Source organism: Phaenicophaeus curvirostris, chromosome 7 (assembly GCF_032191515.1).
Source record: "Phaenicophaeus curvirostris isolate KB17595 chromosome 7, BPBGC_Pcur_1.0, whole genome shotgun sequence".
Lineage (NCBI taxonomy): Eukaryota > Metazoa > Chordata > Aves > Cuculiformes > Cuculidae > Phaenicophaeus > Phaenicophaeus curvirostris.
In genome coordinates, this window is record NC_091398.1 from 19128157 (window position 1) to 19153932 (window position 25776).

Sequence of the window (25776 nt, forward strand, 5' to 3'; positions counted from 1 at the left end):
GTTTACTGGATGCAACTCGCCGCGGACCATGAGTGTATCTGGCTGTTACAGATCTTAGCACGCCGTGGTCATGTGCTGGCTCAATAGTTTGATAGCTCACTTATCACTGATGCCTCACAGTAACCTGCTTCATGACTGTTTTCCTGTAATGGTAAGAAGCAGATCAAAAGTGTTTAGGGGGTTTTAAGATTGTGGGGAATTGCCAAGCATGAGATGCGGTCAGTGCTGCCTGCAAGGGTCACTGTGCTTGGCTGGGTGCTCGAGGACAAGGGAGGTGTGAGGGGTGGAGGAAGGTGGAGATGCTGTAGGTTGGCATGGCATAGATGTTTGGGATAACATGCATAGAGGTGAAAGCACCTTATGGCATTCTCTCACATTTTTTCTAAATTTTCTAGTGCTTTGTTTGTTATCATGATTGTTTATATTGCTGCTCATCAGTAGACCATTTGCACCTTTCACATAGCTCAGTTACAGCATTGTAAGAGGTAAAAGATTAAAACTCTGCAATTATTGAAAAGCGTATGACTAAAACAAAAGAAAACAACAAAAAAATCATATCTTTGCAGCTTATGCAGGAATGAGAAGATGTTCACTCGATACTGGCTCAGCTTTTGTTTTTTCCACAAAAACTGCCCTGTGCACTCCTGCTGGAGATCACCAGGCTCTTGCTTTCCACTTCTCTCCTTTTTGGCCCCTGACTACAACAATATAGTGTTGCATCCCCCAAGTCAGTCACTGCCAGGTTTGTACAAATGCAGTTTCCCATGGCAGGTCTTCCTGTTATTGTCAGCTCCTATTCAGGTTGGGGCTAAGTCTTATTTTGAGGCCTCAAAGACCTCATCTGCTTTGCGCACGTGCCCATGAATGAAGCCTGTCATCTATCACCCCTCCAGCGATTGTTTGTGGAAAGAGAAAGGAAGCTCTGACTTGGGATCTGAGCAAGAGCTCTCTGGCATCACTGGTGCCAGCCGCTTTCTCTGCCCTGGCATTTTGCGTAGAGGGTGGCATTTTTTACTTTAGATGGAAAGTCATACTCATACCAGTCATTTCAGGTACTATGGAGAGTTTCTTCGAAATGTAAAAAGTCCCAAATACTTGGCTTCCTCTCTCTGGCAGTAACAGCTCCCCAGAATTTCCCTGAGTCTCATGCATCCAAAGTAACTTCTCTGTTGGCGTCTCTGTTTGTTGTTCAGTTCTCTGTAAGTGGTTTTAAGGGTGAAATGTTAGTGCCTCCTTTCACTACTACAGCTTCCTCCAGACAGGTTAGGACAAATTTGCATTCTCACACCCTTTCTCAGGCCACACGGTCTTGCAATCCCATCATTTCAGCCAGAAGTCATCTTTAAAGGACCAGTCACTGTTGTTAAAGGACCCAAAAATACTGAGGGTGACTTTTAAATGTCCCTTTCCTCCTTCTGGGCACCTGGATTTTGGAAGGTTTATCCCAGTTAGGTGTGCTAAATATAGGGCAGTTTTACAGCAGTCCTGTGGTTTCTCCAGTAGATCTTGTATTGGGTTGCTTTAGCACCTATCGGAGGTTTTGCCCTATCCTGTGTGAGTGACTGAGGCCAGAGAGTCTCCTGAATATTCTTTCTTCATCCTGAAGGGGAACTCCTTTTTAGAGTATTCTGGTAGCCTCATGCTGCACTGGGTTTGATTTGGTGTCCTCGTTGAATTCTTTAGAGGTAAAACCATCCATATTTATTTATAGGATTCTATATGTTTAGAAACTTTAATAAAAGAGAAAAGAAGAAAAATATCCGATATTTCTCAGATGGGATTTACTGGCATGGTGTTGCATGGGAGAGATGTCCTCAGCATCCTCTAAAGCTCTCATTTTCACCTTGCCCCGTGCCTGCACCAAAGTGTCGTAATGCAGACAGCCCCTCTGGAGGACATCGTGGTGTAATACGTGACACGTAGACTTACTAATGACTCGGCCCCAGCAAGAGGAGTGGGAGCAGGGGGCCTCAGAAAATTTTCAAGAGACAAGACAGTAACATTTTTTTGGCCAAAACAGTTTAATAGTTCTGTACTCCATTAAAAAAATGGTTCATGAATAAATACCGTAGTCTGTATGAAACTGATTTTCAATTACTTTCCAGCTGCCTTGTAATGTATTTATAATTAGTTGTCCTTTGTGTTTTGAGAGCTTCCTTACTAAAGTACTTGGTAACCTAGCCCCATTTCCTCAAATTCAGATTTTTCAATTTTTCCTTTCTTTTATTAAGAGGAAGTAAGACATTTGGGAAAAAAAAACCCCAAAAAATAAAAAAACCCATATCAGTATTGGTTTGGAAGTTTGGTCCCTTTGCACCATTTGAGGGCCAGTTGGCATTTTCATGGGCAACTTTGGGGTTTTTTTCCCCTTGAGTTTTCTCACTTCTATTTAATTTCTACAGTTGTTTGTTCCTTCCCCTTTTTCTGCTTGGAAATTAATCATGCAGGAAATGATTAACCACAGTGAGCTGTCTGTCTGCCTCTAAGCAGCTCAAATGGCTGACGAGATGCAAACAGTGCACTTGCAGTCCAGTTGTTCACGCTGTCCATCCCACATTAAATGTCACATTTCTTTTCAGCATTTGTAATGCTCCTGAAATGATCTCTGAATCACCAAATTAAATCTGAAATGCCCAGAATTTGTGCTGACTTTAGTGCCACTTTTGCTTATTGGTCTTTATGGATTGTTTCGCGGAGCAAAGCAGAATGCATCATGTGCCATCACCTGTACTTTTGTTTTTGAATGAAATTAGTTTTTAGCACAATGTGTTGCATATCATAATATTTTAGTACCGTTTCTGATAGTGACTGCAAGATGTGCCTGGTAGCTTGCAAAAATCAGAGCTTCCTTATGAGATCATATGATTTACCTGGGATTAGGCAGGCCTGTTGTTTGCTAACAGCTGTGGGGGCTTCCATTAAAGGCAGCAGATACAGACTGCATGCACACACCTCTTGAAAAGGTTCCCTGTGGTCTACAGGGAAACTACGCTGGCACCAGGGTTGTAACTGAGCAAGTGTGAGGACGGTGCTGGGGTGCCTACTTGTGGTGTTGGCAGCCCTGAGCAGGGCTGGACCTCCGGATGAAACCGTGGTGTGCATGGCACTGCTGGCGCCTGCTTTGCAGCAGGAGAGCAGCTGCTGCTGCTGCCTCTGCCAGCTGTGGAAATCCTTCTCTCTTGCTAACAATACAGACCTTTGCGTTTGGGGTTCAGGAGCCAATGCTGTGGTGTACGTGTGCAGTTCAGTTATTGTAATCCTTTCTGCTGCGCCAGTGATGTTCACGAGATATAACATTTCCACATCGCTTCTTAAAATAATTTTCTGTGATAATTTACACTACTGCCTAGAAAATGTGTAAGCATGTGTGTCCTGGGTTTCAATGTACTGATATGACTTCAGCCTTGGTCTCCTGGGATTGGTTCCTTTCAACACCCTAAATGACCACCGAGTGTTACAGACAGCTTGGTTGTTAACAGATTTTGTAGACGGAATATGTTACTGGGTGGATCAGTTATGATTCAGGTATTTTATAGTGTCAGCTGTTAGCAATTGAGCATAATGTTCATTTCTTAAATCCAGCTTTTCCCCACTACCCAAGAGCAAATAATGAACAGCGTCCATTTCTGAAGTGTAGGACAGTAACCAAAGCTTTCCTCTAACTGTAGGGTTGCACTTAACATCTTAGGACATCTCTATGCTCTGTGTGAAACAGTCATGAACAAAGCAGCTATAGAATTCAAGTTCAGCATTGTGCTGACTCAGCTGCTTTGCTTCTGCACCCCAAGAGGTGCTGCTCATCCCAAGCCATCAGCCCCAGCACTGTGCTGTGTGAGCAAGACCCTGTATCTCCTCAGTATTATTGTTATTATTCCTACAGGCTTATAGTGATCTAATTTAAAAATCCAGAGAGCAGCATATTTTTTTGCTTACAGAAGGTCAGACAAAGGAATAGATTGTATAAAATCTAACAACCAAACAGCAACGGTGAGTTAGAGCTTCGAAGGGTGCCATTTCTTGCTGCAAAGTTTCAGCTTGATTTTCTGAAAGTCTCTCTCAGTAGCAGGAGCAGTCTCGGACAATGAGAAAAGTAAGAGTGAAGTAGTGTTGTAACTTATGTTTTAAGCTAAAATTTGACAAACTGGAGTGGTTTACTGTCTGTCTAAGTGTATGTGTTATACTTTTGTGTGTGGGCACACAAGTTTCTGAGTCATGCCATATGATCTCTTTTCAGATGTCTCCTAAGGGAAGTGTGTGCTTTAGAACGTCATGAGTAAACAATTCTGCGGGATGCTTGCATTAAACTTGAAGCCAGTTCTGCCTGAGCTTGGCCTATTACAGATACTTGTCCCGTGCTTCCAAAATGCCATTTTCCAGACCTCCCTGGTAACTACTTTGGGCTTGTTCAGCACTAGCTAAATGCTAAACTCAGCAATGTGCAGCTGTGTACCTAACTCCGTTCCTGTCCTGTTGAGAAAGCCCTTCATTACCAGAAGAGGTACTAGCTAGTGTGCAGCAGGTGACTACAGGTTCATCAGAGGATGTCATCCCTCCAGAAGATGGGGTAGGGAAAGAGGAGACACACAGTGCCTTTCTCCTCCTTACCTCCTTGCAAATAATGTATGCAGGGGAGGGCTTTGGAGAGGCTGGATGCATCTGTGGGCAGTGCCTTCCCCTTAGAGAATTCAGGCCTGGAGGGCTACCTTGCTTCTCCTCTGTTCCCACCCGTTCCTTAAGAAGCTAATCTAAAGCAACTCAGTTAAAAGGAAAAGAAGTAGAACAGACCAGCACAAGCATGCAGAAAGCAATCACTTTGCTGACATGGAGGTAGATAATTTGCAAAAATACTGCTTTTTAGAGAAAGCACTTTATAAACCAGCTGGCTCACTTGCTGCATTCAGGTCTGAGCTGCCTTAAGGAATTAATTTAAAAGACTGATGTCAAACCAAACTTTATTCTGCCTGCTCCAGAAACTTTTCCTGTGGCACATGGAGTGCCAAGGAGACTCAGTGTACATTATTCAGACTGCCTTGGCCTCATATCAAAGCAGTGCAGAGAGCAGAATTTGTCTTTTTAATCAGCTGAAGGAGTTAAAAGCTTGGTGAAATAGTCTAGTGGCACAGTTACACTAGAGACAACTTCAGCTGTGAAAAGACTGTGTTAAGAAACAGGATGGTTGTGGTCTGCTCTAAGAAGTAATTTTCCTGTTGACTGTTTTTTTAAACAGGAAGCTGAAGAACAAAGCAGCATTAGTCTTGGTGCTTTTAATAGGCTTCAGATTTCAAATATTGCATTTAGGATAAGCAGATCAGGAAAGGGTAGCACTTTGTGTAGAGTTTTATGTAATGACTGAGAGCTAGAAATACAGAAGGCAGGAATATAACCGAAGTAAAGCAGATGCTCTGAATGTGGAACTTGTGCTTCTGTGGAGACACCACAAGTTGTGCAGTAACACCATAGGACTGATGAGAGCACATCAGGTTGTTCGCAGGACTTCGTGAACGCACGTGTTTGCACAGTGCTGGGTAGGCTTGGCTTCGCACAGTTTTCTCTTTGTCAGTCAGTCCATCCATCCACCAGCTTCCCCTCTACTCTGCTTGCTCTTTCGCAGCAACCAGAAAGAGAAACAGTTTTTGCAATACAGGGGAAAATTTGCAAACACTACAGACAGTGGTAGTGCCTCACACTGCTTTGAACTCCATGCTTTTTTTTTCTATATAGTCAGCCAGAGCTAAGGGTGATGTGTCTGATTCCTCTCCAACTCCTTTTCTCCTTAACGATTTTAGACATAATCCATTAAAGTCTTAATTCAGACAAGCTTTCTTCTGAGGAAGGCAGATCAGCAATTTGGGCTTTTATGGGTTTATAGCTGTATTCTAATTATTTTGAAGTATGAGCATCAGACAAGATAAATCTGTACTAGCCAATTTTTTTTTCCCACATATCATGGATCATTTCCAATCCATTACAGACTTTGTAGGTAGTGACTCACTTCAAACCCTCACTGCAAATGCCATTTTGTTACATTCAGAACATTTTATTAATGGTTATTTAAATTGTAAAGTGTACTGTACCTACAGTTCTCCGTGGTTTTATCAAAAACAATTAAGTGACTTTCAGAAAGTAAAAGCTCTGTATTGGGAATAACTGCCCTGGGGACCTCAGCGGTCAGCCTGGAGTTGTCTGGAGAATAGCCCTTATTCCTGTTCCCACTGTGTTCACCTGTCTGTGCAAACATGATGTAAATTGTGGCAAACTGCTATTACTACAGCTATCTCAGGTAAATGGGCAAGAGCAAAGAACATGCTGAAATGCCATAGCACCATTAGAAAAAACCTGGAGCCTCCAATAGGCATTGTTCCAGTGAGTAGTGTGATGAAATGCCACAAAAAGCCCTTGCGGCTTTAAAAAAAAATCCTCGATGCTTTTCCTTTTTTGTTGTTTAATATTTTTCTTGCAGTGAAGTTCTGCATCTCAGGTGTGACCCTTCTAGGATTGCCCTAGGTCAGAAGTTCTGTGTGGGGTGAAGAAAAGCTGGGGTCTGGTCTCCAGAAGGGAGTCTTGGTGAAGGCTGAGCTTTGGCAGTCAAACTTTTCCCCTCTGCAGCAGCCAGTGGCTGAGAGGCCAGGCTGCTGGCTTGCTCTTCCTTTGCTGGGAATGTGCACGGGGCATGACTCTGTGTGCTGCTCTTGAAAAGGAGGAAGGTACATTCAGAGGTGATGGTGGAGCTTGGTATCCTCAGAGCAACCAAGGGGAAAGAGAGAAGCGTGGGTCTTTCCCAGAGCTCTGGTCTCTGATGTTCCACCCTACCCATATTAGGGGGGGCGGGGGTTATCTTCCAGCAACTTAAGGGCTTTAAAAGATCAGCATCTCTTTTTCAGTATGATCTTAGAGAGATGATGCCTTCCTGAAGTAAGGATTGGTGGTATAGCTATGGGGTTATGCTGAGGTACTTCCACAGGAACAAGATTGTTGGATTAAATTCAGTTCAATTTTGTTATTTGTTGCATGTGACCATATTGCATTTTTGTGCATTACCATAGCAATTCATAGGTTGTATGTTTGAGTTTGCGTGGCAGTAGGGATCGTGTAGGGAGTCCCCATTTAAGGATGCAGCTGGTTTCCATACAATAAAACATGAAATGCCTTTTACAGACTATTTAGACTTAGAAAATGTAGGAGACAAAGCTGTTAGTTGCAGGAATAGCTTTTAGCTGAATAGTAATCCCAAAGGTAACAGATTTATTAATCTCTGGACTTCATGCATTTATGTGTTTTGCTGTTTGCAGGTTTCTTAGGAAGACCAGACAGAGCTCAGCCTTTCACCATGCCTGTGCCTCCCCCTCCTGCTCCCCCTCCGCCACCGACACTGGCCTTGGTAAGTTTTACAGGAGGCAAAAATGTACCATATACACTGTCCTTTGTTGCTATTTGTCATATGAAAAGAGACATCCATAGGCAGTGAGGTGTAGACAAGGGCATGCATGATATTTGGGAAAAGCTCTCTAATTTTTTTATTTATGCTTTATGACTGATCCAACAAGAGTGACCATTATTTCCATTCCCTTTTAATGCTCATATGGATGTCACTAGCAACATTGACTCTATCCTCTTCTTCCTCCCCCACTGGTGGTTTGATATGGAATCCTAGGCAGAGAGGCACAGCTCCTCAACAGCTTGTCTAAGTCAGGGGAATTGAAGTCTTGCTCTCCCCTGGTCTTTCTCCAGCTACATACTCCCATCTTCTCCTTTGTTCTATTCTAGTACTTACATGACGCAAACTGGAAAAAAGTTGATCCTTTTTTTTACGTTTGGTAAGGATAGTTCTTAGCCAGCATAGCTCGCTCAACCACCCTGTGCTGTCAGAGTACAGGATCCACTGCTTGCACAGTGGTGGCTGAGAATATATCTGGCCTGACCTAAGTCAGCCTAAGCTGGAATAGAGCTTGTGCTGTGTTTGCCCTCCAACAATCAGTCACCTCACTGACATGAATGAAAAGGCTTCTTAAATTGCTGTTGTAAAATACTCAGATATTTTCACAATAAAGCCGTCGCTGGTTACATTGATGGGTCAAGCTGTGCTGCTAGAGTCTTTCCCTCACTTTCCACCACAAGCAAGATACGGCCTCCATGCTTGGTCTCTCCATGGCAACTCTTGCCACCTTTCATGAAATTTCCATAACACTGATCTGATAAATTGGAAACTTTTCAGGAACTACCATTTCCTGGAAGAAATAACTATGTATATATGTGTTTGTGTGTGTACATAAGTGTACATATATTTGTTTGGTTCTTCCTTGAAAAATCACATTAACCAAAACGTAACTGAAGAGAAAGAGGATCATTGAGACAAACATCATGCACCTAAAGGCTTTATTGGGTCTGTTTGAACAGGCCTGCATTGTTGAAGCCATGATGGCCATTTTAAAGTATTTCCATCAAAACTAAAATAGTAAATAAAACTCTGCCTTTCTTCTGATTTATACACAGTTTGTATGGTGAGAATTCTCACTACAACTTTCAAGTATGTTCACCTTTTTGTATAATCAAATTATGTGTGTAGTCTGTTCTTACTCAGTCTCCAAAATGGCAATTTGCCAGAGATGTGCCTTGGCTTTAAAAAAATCAGAGACTCTAAATCCCGAGTTCAAAAAATATGAATTCACATTGAAGTGTTCTGTTTCCAGTAAATACAGTGGGTTAGAATATCAGCAGTGTTTGAGGCCTTGAGTCAATAACAAGTGCAGGTACCTATAACATCATTCACAAAGCCAGACATGGCACATTACCTACTCTAGTGCCATTAAAACAGAAATTGAGGTCTGGGGTAATTACTGTATTGGAGCAAAAATTTATGGCAAAGAAGTTAAGATTTATTTTATTTTGCAGGCAAACACTGAAAAGCCAACTCTAAGCAGGTCAGAACAAGCAGGACGAAATGCTCTATTATCTGACATTACCAAAGGAAAAAAGCTAAAGAAGACTGTTACTAATGACCGCAGTGCTCCAATTTTAGACAGTGAGTATGATTCTGCATGTTGGAGTTTCCATATATGTGAATGGTTATACATATCTGAATGAAGGAAATTATTTTATATATCACCAGATGAACTGCCATGAGAGTAGTAGGTAAAATAAAATGCCAAAGTTGGCATATATAAATTCCCTTTAGCATAGATTAAGTCATCTGAGAAATCAAGTACTGCTTATGAAATGCAAGTGATAATTTCTTTGCTTACTCTAATAAGCAGTTCACTTTCTCGTTTGCCTAAGTCAGAAAACTATGCAAACCCTACTAGGAGCATTTCTGAGGAGCTGCCACAGATCAGGCAAACAAAATCCCTGTCAGGACCGAGGAAAGCACAGGGAGTAAAGTGGAATCTCAGACTCCACTTTTGCATAAACAGCATAAAAATAAAGGCACCAGTGGCTTGTTAAGGGCCCCAGTACCACTTAAAGCAAAATCAGAGCCAGGAGCCACAGCCCCACTTGGGTGTCACTCTGCTGCACCCCGTTTAGCCGCTCCTGGAGTGACTCAGAGGTGTTACCTTTTTGGCTGAGCCTTGTTGTTCAGTCTGCCCAGCTGTGTGCTGGCACAAGGCAGCAGCTTCATTTACCTGGCTATGGAGACAATGTCTTCATTCAGCTGCACTGCTGCAGTATCTCACTCAACATCTCGTCACGAAAAGCCCTTGTAGCGGAAGTACTGAGAAGACAGAACAGAAACAGGAGAACAGTGAGGAACAAGGGCCTGCTCTGTGGGATGAACTGCATTTATTGCATTGGGAGAGAAGATACCTTGACAGACTGATGAGCAAATTTGATACAACTCAGTCCAGCCACGTCTGGCCATGCAATTAAAGGCTAGACTGTGGTAGGAAGATGATGAGAAAAGAAGGAAATGCCCAAAGGAGTGTGACCAAATAAGAATAATTAAAAAAATAGATACAGTCCTCCCTGGAGTATTATCTATGAAAGCACATTCTAGTTACACATTCTAGTTACTGTAATGAGCTGGAGAAAAGTATTAAGGTACTTAAAGGAGAGGTTAACGGTAATATTAAAATGATGTGGCCTATTATCTTGTTTACGTGAATTAACAAATGGTGATGAAAGACTGAAACACAGTAGCAGCATTTCTCCAGAGGCTCACACCCTATTCGAGTCAGAGCTGAACTGAGCTAACATGCTTAAGAAAAGAGAAGGATGATGTGAAACACTCTCCCATGAACACATTCTTCCTCCTTTATTCTGGGCGGGATTATTAGAAGCGTTGTTCATCCACAAGTTTTAATTACTTTAAAGTCAGTGAAATTCTTACCCACCCAAAGCTGTGGAAATCAAGATGCCTAGAAATTAAGCAATGGATCCCTAGCCATGTAGCCCATCATCTGAGAGCTGATCTCCACAGATAATCCCGCCCTGCAGGCCTGCTCATTTTGCAGTGATGCTCTGAACAGGGCTCTTCCTTCTATTTGTAGTTGTGGAAAGACTTTTAGTCTCCTTTTAGTATCTCAGTGTTGTCACAGAAGAAATACAGACATTAGAGAGAAATTGGGGGGGGCTGATAAAATAACTCCTGCCTGTTGGAAAAATTAGCAGATCCTGTCACAGCATTTATGGACACACACAGGGGTCTCTGCATTCCTAGAAGTGATCACCAGAAACACCTCCAAGAGGAAAGACGTTTCTCCTTCCTCCCTTCCTAACAGAGCAAAGGCATGAAGATTCTCCCTAGTGACTTGTTTCTCTGCCTTCCAGTCCAGAGCAGACTAAAGGAAAGTAACTTACTAAAAGACAAGACGCTATGTTTATTACACCACCTCCTCCATGGTGCAGTAGTGGTGCTGATGGTAGCTATATAATCCAACCTGAAAAAGGACTTGTGCATTTTGAAAGCTCATCCATTTTTCGCCAGTTACATGTGTTGCTCTAATGAATGAGATGACTTTGCAGGATCAGTCTCTCTTCTCTGCCTAACATGGGGGATGTTTTTTTCCCAACAGAACCCAAAGGACCTGGTGGAGGCGGCAGTGGTAGCTTTGGAGGAGGCGGCGGTGGCAGTGGCGGGGGTTTTGGTGGTGGCAGTGCTGGCAGCTTTGGTGGTGGTGGACCACCTGGCCTTGGAGGCCTTTTTCAAGCAGGAATGCCAAAGCTCAGATCAGCTGCGAGTCGAGATGCTGGTAAGAAAGACCTTGGAGTTTCAGTGTGGAACAGTAAATGACATTGCTTAAAACCTTTGCAGCACAGCAATGTGTTATCTGCTGGGATGGAAAAGATCTTTAAAGACCTTATGCTCTTAGGAAATGTAATTTTCAGCTTGAATTTTGTTTTTATCTTAATACTAGATTTTATAAGGGAGAAGTGAGACTTGTCTTTACACCCATCCTAGATGTTGATGAAAACTAAAGATCTCAGCAATGTTGAGTTGCAAAGGAGAGTCAGGCAGACTAGATCCTGCCTTACCTGTCGGTGTGCAGGACCAGAGGGGACCATAAGAGGACCCCGCATTAATTTTCCCTTGTACACCAGGAAAAGGGATCTACTTTCCAAATGTGAAGTAGATCTGCATCAGCACCACAGTGGCATGATTAGTACCACTTAGGGAGCGCATGAGACATCCCAGCCGACCGGCACAGGCGCTGCAGCTGCAGGCTCGCCTGGGGCACGCGCTGTATTCTTCTGGCTGGCGAAACAGCTGCCCAAAGCTTTCTGCCCTTTGAGACAATGGAGATCTGGGGCCATTGAATTTTGCAAGGTTAGGGGTGTAGGATTTTACATCTGTTGAAGGAGGACCAAGCGACAGGGGCCGCAGGTTGTTACGAACCTCACCTATTATAGACTAATAGAATTACATTATAGACTAATGTAAGTTTTCAACACGCGTGCCCAGAACTGTCTCCTCGAGCTGGCGTTTTCTGTCGTGTCACAGGCCGTTTTGGGAACTTAATGTGTTAATACAAAAGTTCCCGGAGTCGCAGAAGAGCGTTTCTTCAGTTTTTCCTTCCCGCCGAGCAGCTCCTTGGCTACCAGCTCCCGCACAGGCCGAGGAGCCCCTTCCGCGGGCCCGTCGCCGTTGGGACGCTAACGCGCCTTTCTTTGCTTTGCAGCGGATCGTTTCAACCGGTCGCTGTCGGCCTCTCCGCCTCCCGGGCTGCCGCCGGCGTCCCCGCGCCGCCCCGGGCCCGCGGACGGGCTCCCTCCGCCCGCCGACGCCCCGCGGCCCGCCAAGCCCTTCTCGCCGCCGCGCCTGCCGGGCCCGCGCGCCCCCGAGCCGCCGCGGAGCCGCGCGCCGCCGCCGCGCCCCGGCCCGCACGCCAGGGCCCCCCCGCCCTTTCCGGGCGGCCGCGGCGCGGGGACCCCCCCGCGTCAGCCCGGCCCCGCCGCGGGGAGGCCCCCGCCGCCGCCCGCCCCGGGCCGCCCGGCCGAGGAGAAGCCGCCGCCTCCGCCGCCGCCCGCGGGTCTCCGGCCGCCCGCCCGGGAGGCGGCGCTGCCCCCGCCGCCGCCGCAGAGCGCCAAGCCGCCCGTGCCCGCCGCGCCCCGGCCCGGCCCCGCCGCCCCGCCGCCGCCCCCGGGCCGCCCCGGGCCGCCCCCCGCCGACGAGACGCCGCGGCTGCCGCAGAGGAACGCGTCGCTGGGCTCTCGCACCGGCCCGCTGCCGCCCCCGCCCGGAGAGAGGCCCCCGCCGCCCGTCAGGGACCCGCCCGGCCGCGCAGGTACCAGCCGGGCCGGGAGCGGAGGGGAGGGGAGGGCTGCGCCTTGGCCGAGGGAAACCCCCGCTCTTCGCAGCCGCCGTGCGGCCCCGCGGCCGCTGAGCCCCCCGAAGCAGCAAGTTGAGGTCACTTCACTCCCCGAGACCCAGAGCAGCGAGGTGCGATCGCTTCGCCCCCCAAGACCCAGAGGAGCGAAGTGCGATCGCTTTGCTTCCCAAGACCCAGAGGAGTGATGTACAATCACTTCGCCCCCCGAGACCCAGAGGATCGAGGTGCCATCACTTTGCCCCCTAAGACACAGAGGAGCAAGGTGCGATCGCTTTGCTCCCCAAGACCCAGAGGAGCGAGGTGCGATCGCTTTGCTCCCCAAGACCCAGAGGAGCGAGGTGCGATCGCTTTGCTCCCCAAGACCCAGAGGAGCGAGGTGCGATTGCTTTGCTCCCCGAGACCCGGAGGAGCGAGGTGAGGTCGCTTCAGCTGGGACATCCCTTTTTTGCTGAGTGCTGTGCGAGGCGGTGCAGCGAGGGCTGCATCCTCTCCACCGACCTCGCTGCCCTCTTGGCCTGGGATGCAAATCGCGTGCTGTTGGGCACAAAGGGATGGTCGTTGGAAATTGAGGGTTCGTGGGCGTCACAAGGCTTAGGGAAAGTCACGCTGCGTCGCCAGTCTGCTCACACGTACTTATGCAGATCTCAGCAGCTTTTGTTATAATTACTGTAATTAAAAAGGGTTGCAGACAGGGAGGTTGTAACTAGACAATCTTTAAGGTACCTTCCAGACTATTCTGTGATTCTATGATTATGTTCTTGGATGCAATCGATGGAGTGTTTGATCTAGCTTCTGATAGGTGACAGCATTTGACTCCCTGAGTCAACGGGTGAGTTAAAGATGACGTCCTTGGGAATGGAGGTTTGCAGAGCCCAACCTTCTGCGTGTTGGGAGGCATGAACACTTACGGACAAATACAAATTATTTTAATAAAAGACCTATCCGATAGTTGTTAAATATATGGCAGTTGTTACAGCATGACTAACTGTTGTTGCTGACTGCGTGCGGGTTTCAAATGAGACCAAAAATAAAGTTGTCTCCGTTGAATTATTTCATAATATACTTTGTCCTCTGTGACAATTATTGTTCGCAACGTTTAAAAGTTGCACATTGTAACTTAACTCTCTTAATATCTCATTATTTCCCTCATGAGAATTTAGGAATAAATAGGCTGTAGCTGTAATGTCAGGAACGGAGAAACATTTCATGGGAGTCAACTCTGGGAAGCTCCATAAAGTCGCCTTTCATTTCATCCCTTGGAATAATAATTGGGAATCATCTCAAACCTGTCCAGTCTTGGACAATAGGGATGAATGTCACGGGAGCTCCCACAGGTGACCACCATCCATATTGCTTTCCAGTTCCTTGGCCCAGCCTAGATCCCCTCTAACAGAGCATCTGCAGCAGCCACTGCCACACAAGATGCTGGCCATGAAACCGTGTTTTGTGGAGCTGGTTATCAGCCCGTTACACCAAAGGACAGCACGGTGACAGCACAGTCTGCAGTAGATATATCAGAGAAATCCTGTCACGTTTGACTGGGAGCATGGATCAAAGTTGCAGAGAGCATCTGTGGTTACTCAGACACTTCAAGAGCTTCTTCCATGATGGTCTCTGCTTCCACTGATGCTTTCCTGCTTAGCCCTTTTCTGAGGCAGAAAATTTCAGCAGATCTGCACTATCTGGCGTAATAGGTTGAAGGAAGTTGTAGAAATAAATTTTAAATGTAAATACTCCTATTGTGCAGCAGTTCCGTATAGATGATGGGGTTTTGGTAGGTTTAGAGAAAAAGCAGGCAAAACTGTTCTGAAAGTTGCTAAATGCTTCACATTCTTAGAAACTATTCCCTGAAGGCAAGCTGTAGTGATGTGTAAAAAAAAAAAAACCAGAAAACAACCCCACAAAGTACAGCCTGTTTCTTGAAGTGTGTTTCAATGCTGCTTTATTTTTCAAAATGCACATCTGTAGCTACATTTCATCAGAACAAGAAAGCATTTCATAAAAATGAACATAATTGTCAGTTGCCCAACTCTTCCAAACAGAGGTAACGAGACCTTTGAACATGCACAGCCCTCCACACCCTCTGCTTCATCTCCTTGCGTCCTAACCACAGATAACCCTCTCCTTGGTGGCAGCAGCTTTCTTGCCTTTATTTACTGGCTCCTCTCTGAGAAGCAGCCTTCCCCTGCCCTCAGGAAAGCCCTGATCCCATGTTACATGGGCTGTTCTTTTGCATTTGACCTGCTGTGTCACCATGCCAGTTACTCAGACACATGGCCACTGGGAATGCCAGTGTACCTGTGAGCTCTTGTTTCCAATTTAGCAGGAAGTAGATATGCTCCAGCTACAGGAAAACCTGGCCCACAGCATATGTGTTTATAAATGAGTGAGCTGATGCCATGCTGCTTAACACTGCCACTCCTGGGCTGAGTTCTTTGTGTCCCACCACAGATGCTGGCTGTGACAACCAGAGGAGACCACCCCTATGGAAAAAGCTTCAGTGGGTAGCAGAGCTCTTCTGCTACACATTATCTTGCCTTGCAAAGGCACATGGAAAGGAAATGGTCTATGGCTTAGAACATCCACAGTACCCTGAATTCCAGGATGAATTCTGCTAATCATGGCAGACGTAATATAGATTGGTTTAAAAGTGACTTCAAGAACCAGCACCTCTACAGAAGCTTCTATAGCTGAGGGAAATGGGAGTATGGGCACTGAGGTTTATTTATGCTTAGATATACCGTGGTCCCCTGATATCTGTCCTTCGAATCAGCACCAGCTCCCTAGAGAGCCCTGGAGAGCAGGGAGGTGGGTGCTATGCGTGGTTCCCCCTTGGAGCTGAGGGTCCTAAGCCAGCCCGCCCTTGCTGTTTTGTTAGCATTAGGGCCATGGGGTGCAGACAGCGACTTGTCACTGAAAGAACAACCCCTGGTGCTAACGGCATTTGTGTGCTTGCCTCTTGTCTTGCTCCAGGCCCCCTCCCACCACCTCCTCCCATAAGCAGGAATGGAAGCACTTCAAGGGCTCTGCCTGCTACTCCCCAGCTGCCCTCCCGGGCAGGTCTGGACAGCCAGAGAGTTGGACCACGGCCACCACTTCCCCCTGACCGGCCAGGCTTGGCAGCACCACCGCCACCACCACCGCCTTCATCAGCTGTCAGGAATGGCTTCCAGGATCCAGGTGATGGTAAGCCATTCTCTCAGCTCTTTGCCTTTGATAGAGACTGTGTAACTGCTTTTGGCCTTAATACATCAAAAACATTTGTGATAGAGGCTTTGTTTCTAGTGCAGACCCTTTATTTCTGACCAACAGAAGTGTCATTTGGGTCTTGATTAACCCTACCAAGTAAGAGCAGAGCAAATACGCCACACACAGAGCAGAACTGCAGTGTTGTCAATGCAATCTCCAAAATAACACTTTGAAACGTAGCATGAAAAACAGAAATGTGTTCAGCATACTTTGCTACAATGCAGAAATAAGGTCTACGGAGATTGTTCTGACTCTGGTAAAAATTCAAACAGAAGCTACACCAAGACTTTTTGGAAATCAGAGCAAGTTTCAGCTGAAAGGTGAAAAATGAATGAGGGAAGAGAGTGCGAGAGCGCTGCTGAAAATCTCAAGTATCTCTCTTTTTGCTAGTGTTTGTTTAAAAGGTGAGGTCCAAGATTGCTGTGTTTTAGAAACTCATCATGTTTCTCTTTATAATTGTTTCCTATTTGAAAAAAAAAAACAAAAAAAAAAGCCCAAAGATAAATCTTTCAGGTAATTATGGGAGGCCAAAACTAGTATTTCATGATATTTATAAGATTAGAAAAAGCAAGAAAAAAAATAAAACTGTAACTCACACTTCTGAAGCTTCTTCACACATCAGATAAGGCAGTTGGGTCACAGATGCATTTTTTCCTGCACAAGTCATTTGCAGGGTTCAGAACTTGCAGGTCCTTTACACACTGTTTTTTAATTTCAGCCATTGGAAGTAAACATAGAGAAACTGGATCCCAGCAAATAACCACATGTACAACTGCTGGGCAAAACTTACTCAGCTGTTCATTAAATTATGCAATGAAATATAACAAGTTTGCAAGAAAGTTGTGGTTGCAAAGTCCTGAAGCAGCCTGGTGAAGAAATTAAAGAGTTCAAGATAGGCCACACTTTCTTCCTTGGGCCTCTGAAATCCAAGTACAGAACAGAGATCCTAAACATTTCCTGTTGTTTCCTATTCAGCTTGCCTTATTCTTTGGAATCCTGTACACTCAGTAGGTACATCAATAGGGCCCCTGTAGTCTCAAGCGATACAGTTTCAGCTGGCGTATTTTTCTTGTTTTCACACTAGTTACATACAAGTTTCTCTGTCATCATAAATTTTATCATAATGGTCCCCAGTTTTCGTTTTCCTGTATAAAAACTAAGAAAGAGAAAACACCGTTTATAAGTCAGTGTGCTTTTAATGATGCTCTGTCTATCAACAAAGTATGATATCAGAAAATTCTATACCAAGGAACAAAATACTGTTGGGAAGAAGAAGACACTGCATTTCCGGTAACACGTATATATGTGTTTGTATGTGTATAAAACAAAGCAGGTCTGTTATAGAAGGGAATGTAGCACTTATTTCAGTGGAATTATGGCTGTTCTCCTGATCTGTGATTTTGCATTAGATTGCCTAAGTGATCATTAAAGTTAGCAACAATTTTCAGTCTCAGACTAACTTAAAGCATCTTCTTCCCTGACTTCTAATAGGATGCTGGTTCAATATGCAGCCATTTAAGCGTTTTGCAATATAAAATGTATTAAGCATGATTTTAATGCCAGTTGGCTTTCCTGAAGCTGTGTCACAAAACCAATGAATAAGTTGCATGGGATTTTTTTCAGATGAATGGGAAGGCAGATTTTCTTTTCATCCTATATCTGATTTGCCACCTCCTGAGCCATATATACCCATGAACAGAAGTTATCCCAGTAAACTAGCAAGAAATGAAAGTAGAGGTAAGTTCATTCCACTTCTGCTGTTGGAATTTCAGCATATCATCCTGAAAAAAAAGGTTGATGAGGAAGAGACTGGATGCTGAGGTTTCAAAACTACTCAGAGTAGCAGTGTGGTCACGCTTCCCCACCACACAGAAGCTAAGTGCAGGTTTGCAGGCACAAGCCTTCTTACACTTGTATTCGAAAAGGGAAATTTTTGTTTTTTAAGTTGGAATGCGTATTGTAAGAGACCAGCTCTGCCATTGTAGCCAACTATTTCTGCCAATATAGTCAGTACTCTTCTGCTACAGGCAGCCAGAACAGCAAAATCCCTTAGGACTTCCTTCTCATTTCCCATCTAATTTCATGCACAACTCATTTATTCTTGTGCCAGCATCATCCTTAAATTTAGTCATCCTCCTTGGTGTGTTAAACCCCTCATGTTTTTTAAGACAACAGTCACAACAGTCATATCCACCTCTCACCTTTTTTTTTTTTTCCCACTGGGCCAATTAAATCCGAATGTACTACGTTCTACTTCCAGGCTACGTTCTCTGATTATCAGAGTTGCTTCTATATGCATTTCAGTTTGATTTTGTCTTTTCCAATCAGTGTAACATGCTGTTCCAGTTCAGGTCTTAACCATGTCTTCCAGAGCAGCATAAATGTCTTCTATCTTCATTAGTGGTATTTTGCCTGATACACCCAAGGATCAATTTACTTCTTTCACAACCAGAGACATTGGTAGCTCATATTTATGCTGTAATCATCTGTACAGTGAGATGTTTCACTCTTTTTCCTGTTTCCAAATGACGAGTTTTTGATTTGGAGCAGAAATTCCAGTTAGTGTCTGACCTTTCACTTTGCCCTGTTAGCTTTTGTCCCATTCATGTTACTTCACAAAGAAAGGGAAAGTAATGGATACTTTTTCAATGTTTTCTTTCATGAGTTTGCAATTAAAATCTTCATATAGGGAAACAACATGAAGAGCTTTGAAATGTTACTGTATTTAGAGCTTGCCACTTTCATTGAAATTTGCCTGTGTTGCAGTAGCACTAAGAAGATAGATGTTCATGTAAAATAATGAGGCTCACAAGAGCTATCAATCTGCTTTGAGAAGGGGACAAAGGACTAAAATACGTATGCTTTCCAGACATTTGGGCAATAGTGTTAGTTAAAAACCTTCTTTTACATGTTGGAAGTTCTGATGTTGTTTAATGAACTAACTGGAAACTCTACATAGGTTTTTGTAAAATGGCTAGGTGCAAAAATTCATAGATCTTCACCAGTTACTGAATTAATGGCTTGGATACAAACTCCCACTTCAAAAAAACTAGGAGGAGTAACACAAAAACCTTTATTTCTTGTTTAGGTGGCTCTGGCCGAAAAGAAAGAGGTGCCCCTCCGCTTCCGCCTATACCAAGGTGAAATGGGTTCTGGCCCATCTTTGGGCGACGTCTGTTTTCAAGTTTCCTTCAAGTCAGCTCTCCTGTCCACATCATTGGAAAGTTGTCTGTTTTGCTTTATTTCCACTTTTGGCTTGTCAGCTGGAACAAACTTAAGTTTCTATTACAGAAGTAATAGAAGCAGTTGATGAACTGTAGTTGCTCAAAGCTATAAATTTTATGTGCTTATACTGCAGGCTGTCTTGAAAGGCATTTTGTGGACCATACACAATATACATGCATCATGCTTACCACGTCCAGCCCTGTCCCCTTGAGAGCTCCGTGGGAGGTCTGGCTTTGAATTTAATGAGACTGGAACAAAGCTGTTTCATTCACTTTGGGTGCAGTGGCTGGATTATTTGAATGATAAAGTACAATCTATTTTCTGTTTAAAAAACAGTTGCTAGGGAAAAACGTGTAGCCAGAGTCCCGTGGATCCTTCTATGCATGCCTAGCTTGGCCCATCTGCTTCTGCAAGCCATAGACCTACTACATGGTGACCAAGAGTTGATCCTAAACCTTTTAACTTCTGCTTAGCCAAGCAAATGTTATTTTAAACAACAGATAGCACATCCTGCCTGGAGGATGGAGTGTGTCTGGCCTTGTTTTTGCCTGCGGAGAATCTTCCAAAGAAAAGCATAAGTGAAGAAATCATCAGCATAAAAATATCTCTTTTTTGTAATCCTCTCTCCTTTTTTTTTAAGTAGTGTTTTGCTTTCAGTCCCCTAAGTCTTTCCTACTCTGATACGGACCACCCCACAGTTATCCATATCCTGGATTATTTTAATGCCCTCTACCTGAGACATGTGAAGAGTCCTCAGAAAGGGTCTTGGTGCAAATGCAGTAATTATTGTAGTAGCTGTCTCTTTCTGTAAAGCATCACTAACACCAGTGCTCCACGGACTGCTTTCCAGTTGTTTCTTTGGTACAATTAAATGATGGCTTTTGCCTTAAAAAGCTCCCAGGGGCTTAGGTCACAAGAGAGATTGTATTTGACTTGTATTGCAGTAGAGCAGCTGAGGTAAAAAATATGTGTAAGTGAAAGCTCTTTGATGTAATGAAGGAGGCCTAGGGTTTGTGCATTCAAGTGGGAGCATCAGCTCCAAAATTTGCTGTCTGCACTGGTTCAAGAGGAATGGGAAGATTTAGCCTTCCGAGTTTACCATGAGCCTGTTCATTCACCCTTTGCAGAAAGGAGTCTCCACAGAGAGCTACAAAGACTTGTAGATGAGAAAAGACTTCATTGCATGAGTGCATTTTACAAGTGGATGTAAAGGCATATAAAAAGGCTTTGGAAATTAGAGGAAGGTTATAATTCTGGATTTGAAATATTGCCGAAAGATAACGCTTTGTTAATTGGAATTCTGAAGGTTAGCCTTGAAAAAATTCTCCTATGTCTCCTCAACAGTTTCTGGTTTTTCAGCATTCCCCTTGTGATTCCTACCAAGCCTGGATTGGCAGCCATGCTTCACAGGGCACTGCTCAACATTAAAAAAAAAGGACATGAGGACATGTAGGTTAAGAAAATGTTTCTTTGGCATGGGAGACGTGATCCTGAGTATGCTCTGTAGCTAGAATGAGGTCAGTCCTTGAAAATCGAGGGAATCTAGCCAAAGAGAGTCTGGACCCCACTGAAGTGTTTGTGTGCAGGGCTTCTTGCTCCATCGGTTGGTGTAGAGGGGCAGATCCCCTTTCCACCCAACAGCCTGGGCAATCACAGTGAAGGGGATGAGACAGAGTTGAATTGGGCCAGATCAAATTAATTTGGCCTTTTCAGTGTTTGTTTACAAAATCTTGTTAGCTGTGACAGCATTTGATTATGTATCTTTTTTACATTTTTATATCTAATGATCTGTTTTAAGTTACTGTTTATGGTCTTGAACCTGCAATTAAATGCGCAGGCGCAGAGATGTATCTACATCTAATTGCAGGATCGTGGCTGTAAGAGTTTCTTAAACAGATATTAGTGGGACCTCTATGTGACAGGTGCACCTTGGGATCAAACCTAGCACAATACTGAATTTGTATATGTATTTTATGGAGGTCACTTAAACATATGCACTATACAAAGTGCCTGTCTCTTTTGGATATTATTATGTGAATAGAAGTCCAAATAAGATTTTTAGGATAATAACTTAAGGGATAAATTATTGTATTCAGGTTATTAAACTGAAGCACTTATAACTTTCTAAGAAACAACATTTTGAATTTAAGAATACAATATTTTCAGTACCTTGACCTGCCAAACCCTTATTAATATCCAAATAGCTATGCAGACAAAAAAAAAAACCCAAACAAAAAACCTTCGGAACTGTACCATTTTTGTAACTTACCTGCTTCCAGCACAACTGTGAGTATGTCAGTGAAGATGCTGCACTTTCTTCTGCCAACTCTCTGCATCATTCAAAATATCTTATATTTTATTTTTTTAGAGAAGTTTTTCTGACCAGAAGTTCTGGACCACTACCAAAGACTTGGCAAACCAGCTTCAATCTCACTTTAAAATGTGCTGTGTAAAAGAGCTTCAGTCAACAAGCAGAGAAACCTGAGCTGCTTGGGTTTTAGCGCTTGTTTGTACTATAGAAATCTCTTCAGAATGGATGTTTGGCGTATATGTAAAATAGCTTAACAATGCAGGAAGATGTATTTTTTCACCTAGCAACAACTTTGCTATTTATATCTTTTGGTATAAAAGTCCCTAGATATATTCCAGAACAATGCAGCATTTTATCATCCAATATATTGCTTCATATATCCATAGCTAATTACAGTATGATCAGTATTAGAGTATTTATTTCACTATGAAGTGTTAAAAAAGAAGAATGCAAAACGTGTTGAATCAGTGGTGCCTTATGACTTTTTTAGTCAAGTTTTCTGTGTCTCACTAGAAAAATTAATAGGCGTTTCTCTTCCAAGTCCTAAAGTAAACAGTGCTGACAGTAGCATACTGCAGTGTTTGAGCCAAGTCCTGCTGTTGTAATGTGCTCATCTGCCAGCTTCTGATTGAGTTTAGCGTATGGAGAGAGACCACTGGGATCAGTCTTCAGGTAAGATGTAGTGAGCACTGGTTAACCTTACAATCAATTTTTTGTAAGCTCTTCCCAAAACCAGTGTCTCAAGATGCTCTCCATAGAACCCAACTCACTTCAGTGTGGTTGCATAGGTTATTAGAGGACTAAATTTGATTCACTGCATATAAGATTTAGTGGGTTTGTTTTGATGGCATTGTATTATAAACCTTCACACCTCAAACTATCTTTCTTTGTGTCATCACCAAGACTTGCATTGTGTGACAAATGTCCACAGATGTTCATTTTTGTTTGATTCAAGTCAGTAAATAAAATGGGAATTACTTTTGTAGCATGTGACAATAATTTCTGCTCACTATTTTTGGAAGAAAAGCATGTATTATGTCTACTATCACTTTCTGTAACAGTCATTGGGAGAAGAGGTCACAGTGATTAACGTTCAGAATTGTTAAAGGAAGCGCAGCTTGTGTTTCAGGAAGCATGTATTTCTGTAAATGAACTACTTAAATGAGATCACAAAGTTATTAGAAGCCAACATTTCCCAACACTAAAAGAATCATAAGAACAGAGGGTTTTTTTACTGTAAGACAACTATTAAAGAGGTTCCTTAAATTGTCACTTAAAAAACTAGATGGTAGTTTCTCCTTGCAGCAGCAACTGTTTACATGTCTCTTGTAGAAGTAGGTCTCTGTTGGAGCAGAGAGTAAGGGAACTAAACATATGTTGTAACAATATTTCATGCAAAGTATGCAAATGGTAAAGGTACTTTTTACTTTGGAAGCAAAGAATGGAGCTGAATGATCAAACTGGGATTATTTCAAACAAAATGTCAAGAGACCAAGAGAGTGCCCCTTGGGCACAGGACCCTGCAAAGGAGAAGATTGCTCAAGGAAATACAAACCAATTGGCTGTATGTTGCTAACAATACTAGAGTACAAATCATGATATCAAATATGCGTGTGCATAATACTACATTGCAATAGTGTGAACACCATTGTCTCACAGTCGGGTGCAAACGACCTGTTATGGCGGTACATTGACTCTGTATAACATATATTGTATGAACTTAAGTCTTTCAAACTGTATTGACAAGAAAATAAGGAGACTCTCTTACCTAAGATATGTGGTAACATATCAAGTGTAGCTAGTTCATGGAATGGTTCTTCATGTACATTAGAAAAGAACGGGGGTCTTGCAGCCTGTAAGATGGAAGCATGTGGACCGTTCAGTTATAAGGTAAACCTGGAGCACTGGCAAAAACGGAAGTTACTGAGCAGAAGCAGGGCACGTGTATGATCTCAGTGAGTAGGCAGCAGGTAGGTAGGCAGATTAAAAGAAAAAAATGGATACTGTATGTCTTAAAGGAGTAACCCTTCCATATGTTGCTTTATGAAATACAATTTGTCTGTAATAAATGTTCTTTAGTGTAAACTAATGCATACCTCAAAATTTGGACTTCCAAAGCCACATAAGATGTTGAAAGGAAGAAAAACATAAAACATAGGATGAACAGAAAGTAACATGTTTCTATCAGATGCCTAAAGTTTGAGCTTTTTATAAAATATTAATCTAGTTTTGTGAATATTTTTCTGCTTAACGTTTATTTTGTATATGATTTTCTTCTTATTTTTCTGTCCTATGCCAAATAAATTGTACTTTTATTTAACCGGTGGTGCAGACTGTTACATTGAGAACAATCACGGTTGCTTCCCTAACAGAAACACATCAGCTTTAGCAGGAGCGTAGCAGTGAGCCTGGCGGGAGCTGGAGTTCTCCCCTCTTGCTTGCCATTGTGCAGCAGCACTGTGGTAACACTCAGAGGACTTTGGACCTCCATACAGTGGAGATTAGACATCTGCAGATAAGGAGTTTAGTTTAGGATAAAGAATATTTGAAAATCTGTGGTCAGTGACGCTGTACTTATGGAAGGCTGTTGTGTGAACCATGGGCATTGGCTTCTGGCAAGGCAAACTGGGCACTGTCTTCAGGAGATGACAAAGAAAATCACTCTAGGTAAGCACGGATTTTTGTTCCTCTTACCTCCACTCACTAGGCAGAAGGCTGCCAGGGAGTATTAGCGCCAAACAACTGAAACCCTCCTTTTGACTTTGGAGCCCTGTTCTTGATCTTGGATGTTAAGCTTTTCAGGTAATTTGGACCAGGTTCGTCACAGAAAGGCCCTTTGGTAAGTCAAAATGAAGCTCAAATTCAAGCTGCACCTCCAGCTTCTCAAAAATTAGAAAAGACGTTTAGAACCCTGAGCTAAATAGCTCTATGCTGTAACTCACCTATATTGCAAAGACTTAAGCAGCAGGTTTCTTGCACAGGTGGTGGATCCTTTGACACCTATGGGGACTGCTTGTTGATACTTTCATTTTACAGACTGACTGGAACAGAGAACTCAACTTTCTGAAAAGGTCATGGACGCCTATGGCTCAGATGTGGCCTAGAAACCTGCTGATCCTGGTGTCTTGGGTGTATAAACAGGTGAGCCAGGACAGAGGGTGGAGGCTGGGAGCTTGTGAGCTGTAAAGGAGCAGGCTCAGCAGGCCAAGACCTTTGCTTGCAGATCTCAGTAGCAGCAGCCTTGAATGAGGACTCAGAGGTATGAATCTAATGATAGCTAATAGGACTGTCTACCTCATGATTTACCAAAGGAAACATGGATCTTTATGGTTTTCAAGAAATGAAATTACTTGCTTGACTTGAGAAGGAGAAACTGACCTGCGCATGCTGTGACCTAGTCATAACCACAACATAGTCCTTCCTCCATTTATCTCAGAAAATGCTGTTCCTTTGAAAAGAATCCCACAGACAACACTACAACAATTCTGACTGCTCCCTGCGGTTGCGGGAAGGCTCATGTATTGCACGCAGCACACACAAAAATATCCAACTCCTTTGATCACGGTTCAACTATTGCCAATGACCTTCCTGCCTTGTATGCGCAGGCTGCTCCCTTCTGCCCTCTCACCTGGTCTGACTCCATTTCGCACTAAAAAGAGTAGATTGGTCCTATCCAATTGTCAGTTTGGAAGCTAAACATTGGCCGGTGCAGCCTTATACAACAATTAATGTATTAATTAGGTTAACGATCTAATTAGATCAAGAGCCTTCATGAGTTGTTTTTCTCTGGCTAACAAGTATAATGAGCAATTCTTAACAGCTGTTTCTGCTATCATGGTTCTCTGAAAATTCTCTCGCCATGGTGTTACTATCTACAGAGCCTGTATGTGGCAGGGAACCCTGATGGAGTTCCAATCCCCCTTTCAATGACATCACAAAAATATTTTGCAAAGCAGGAGGGCCCCGGTGACCTTTTCTGTAGCTGTTGGTTGTTTTGCCTTTGGGGTATCTGTGCTGGCTGATCTGCGTGTGTTTACACAGTACCAGCTGGTAATCAAAAACCTGGGTGAAGCACAAAAGTAGACAGGCTGGCACTCTGTCTCCACACCACAGATGAATAATTTGTTACTAATGTGAGTTAGTAAAAGCCTCTGAACACACAGGTGACAACCACTGTCTAATATACAGGGTCTTACAAAGACACTTCTGAGCAGAATTATTCTTTCACAT

The 25776-nt window shown here is 43.5% G+C and overlaps 1 protein-coding gene across 1 annotated transcript in view; it reads left to right on the forward strand.

Moving 5' to 3' along the window:
• Positions 1-23866, forward strand: part of WIPF1 (WAS/WASL interacting protein family member 1) — a 39550-nt gene extending 15684 nt beyond the window's left edge. Inside the window, exons 3-9 of the mRNA XM_069860483.1 lie at positions 7290-7378; positions 8890-9019; positions 11007-11183; positions 12111-12716; positions 15735-15947; positions 17634-17747; positions 19099-23866. Coding sequence (XP_069716584.1) covers positions 7328-7378; positions 8890-9019; positions 11007-11183; positions 12111-12716; positions 15735-15947; positions 17634-17747; positions 19099-19154 — 1347 coding nt within the window. The 5' untranslated portion in view covers positions 7290-7327 and the 3' untranslated portion in view covers positions 19155-23866. The remainder of the gene's footprint in view (positions 1-7289; positions 7379-8889; positions 9020-11006; positions 11184-12110; positions 12717-15734; positions 15948-17633; positions 17748-19098) is intronic.
• Positions 23867-25776: the final 1910 nt, after the last annotated feature.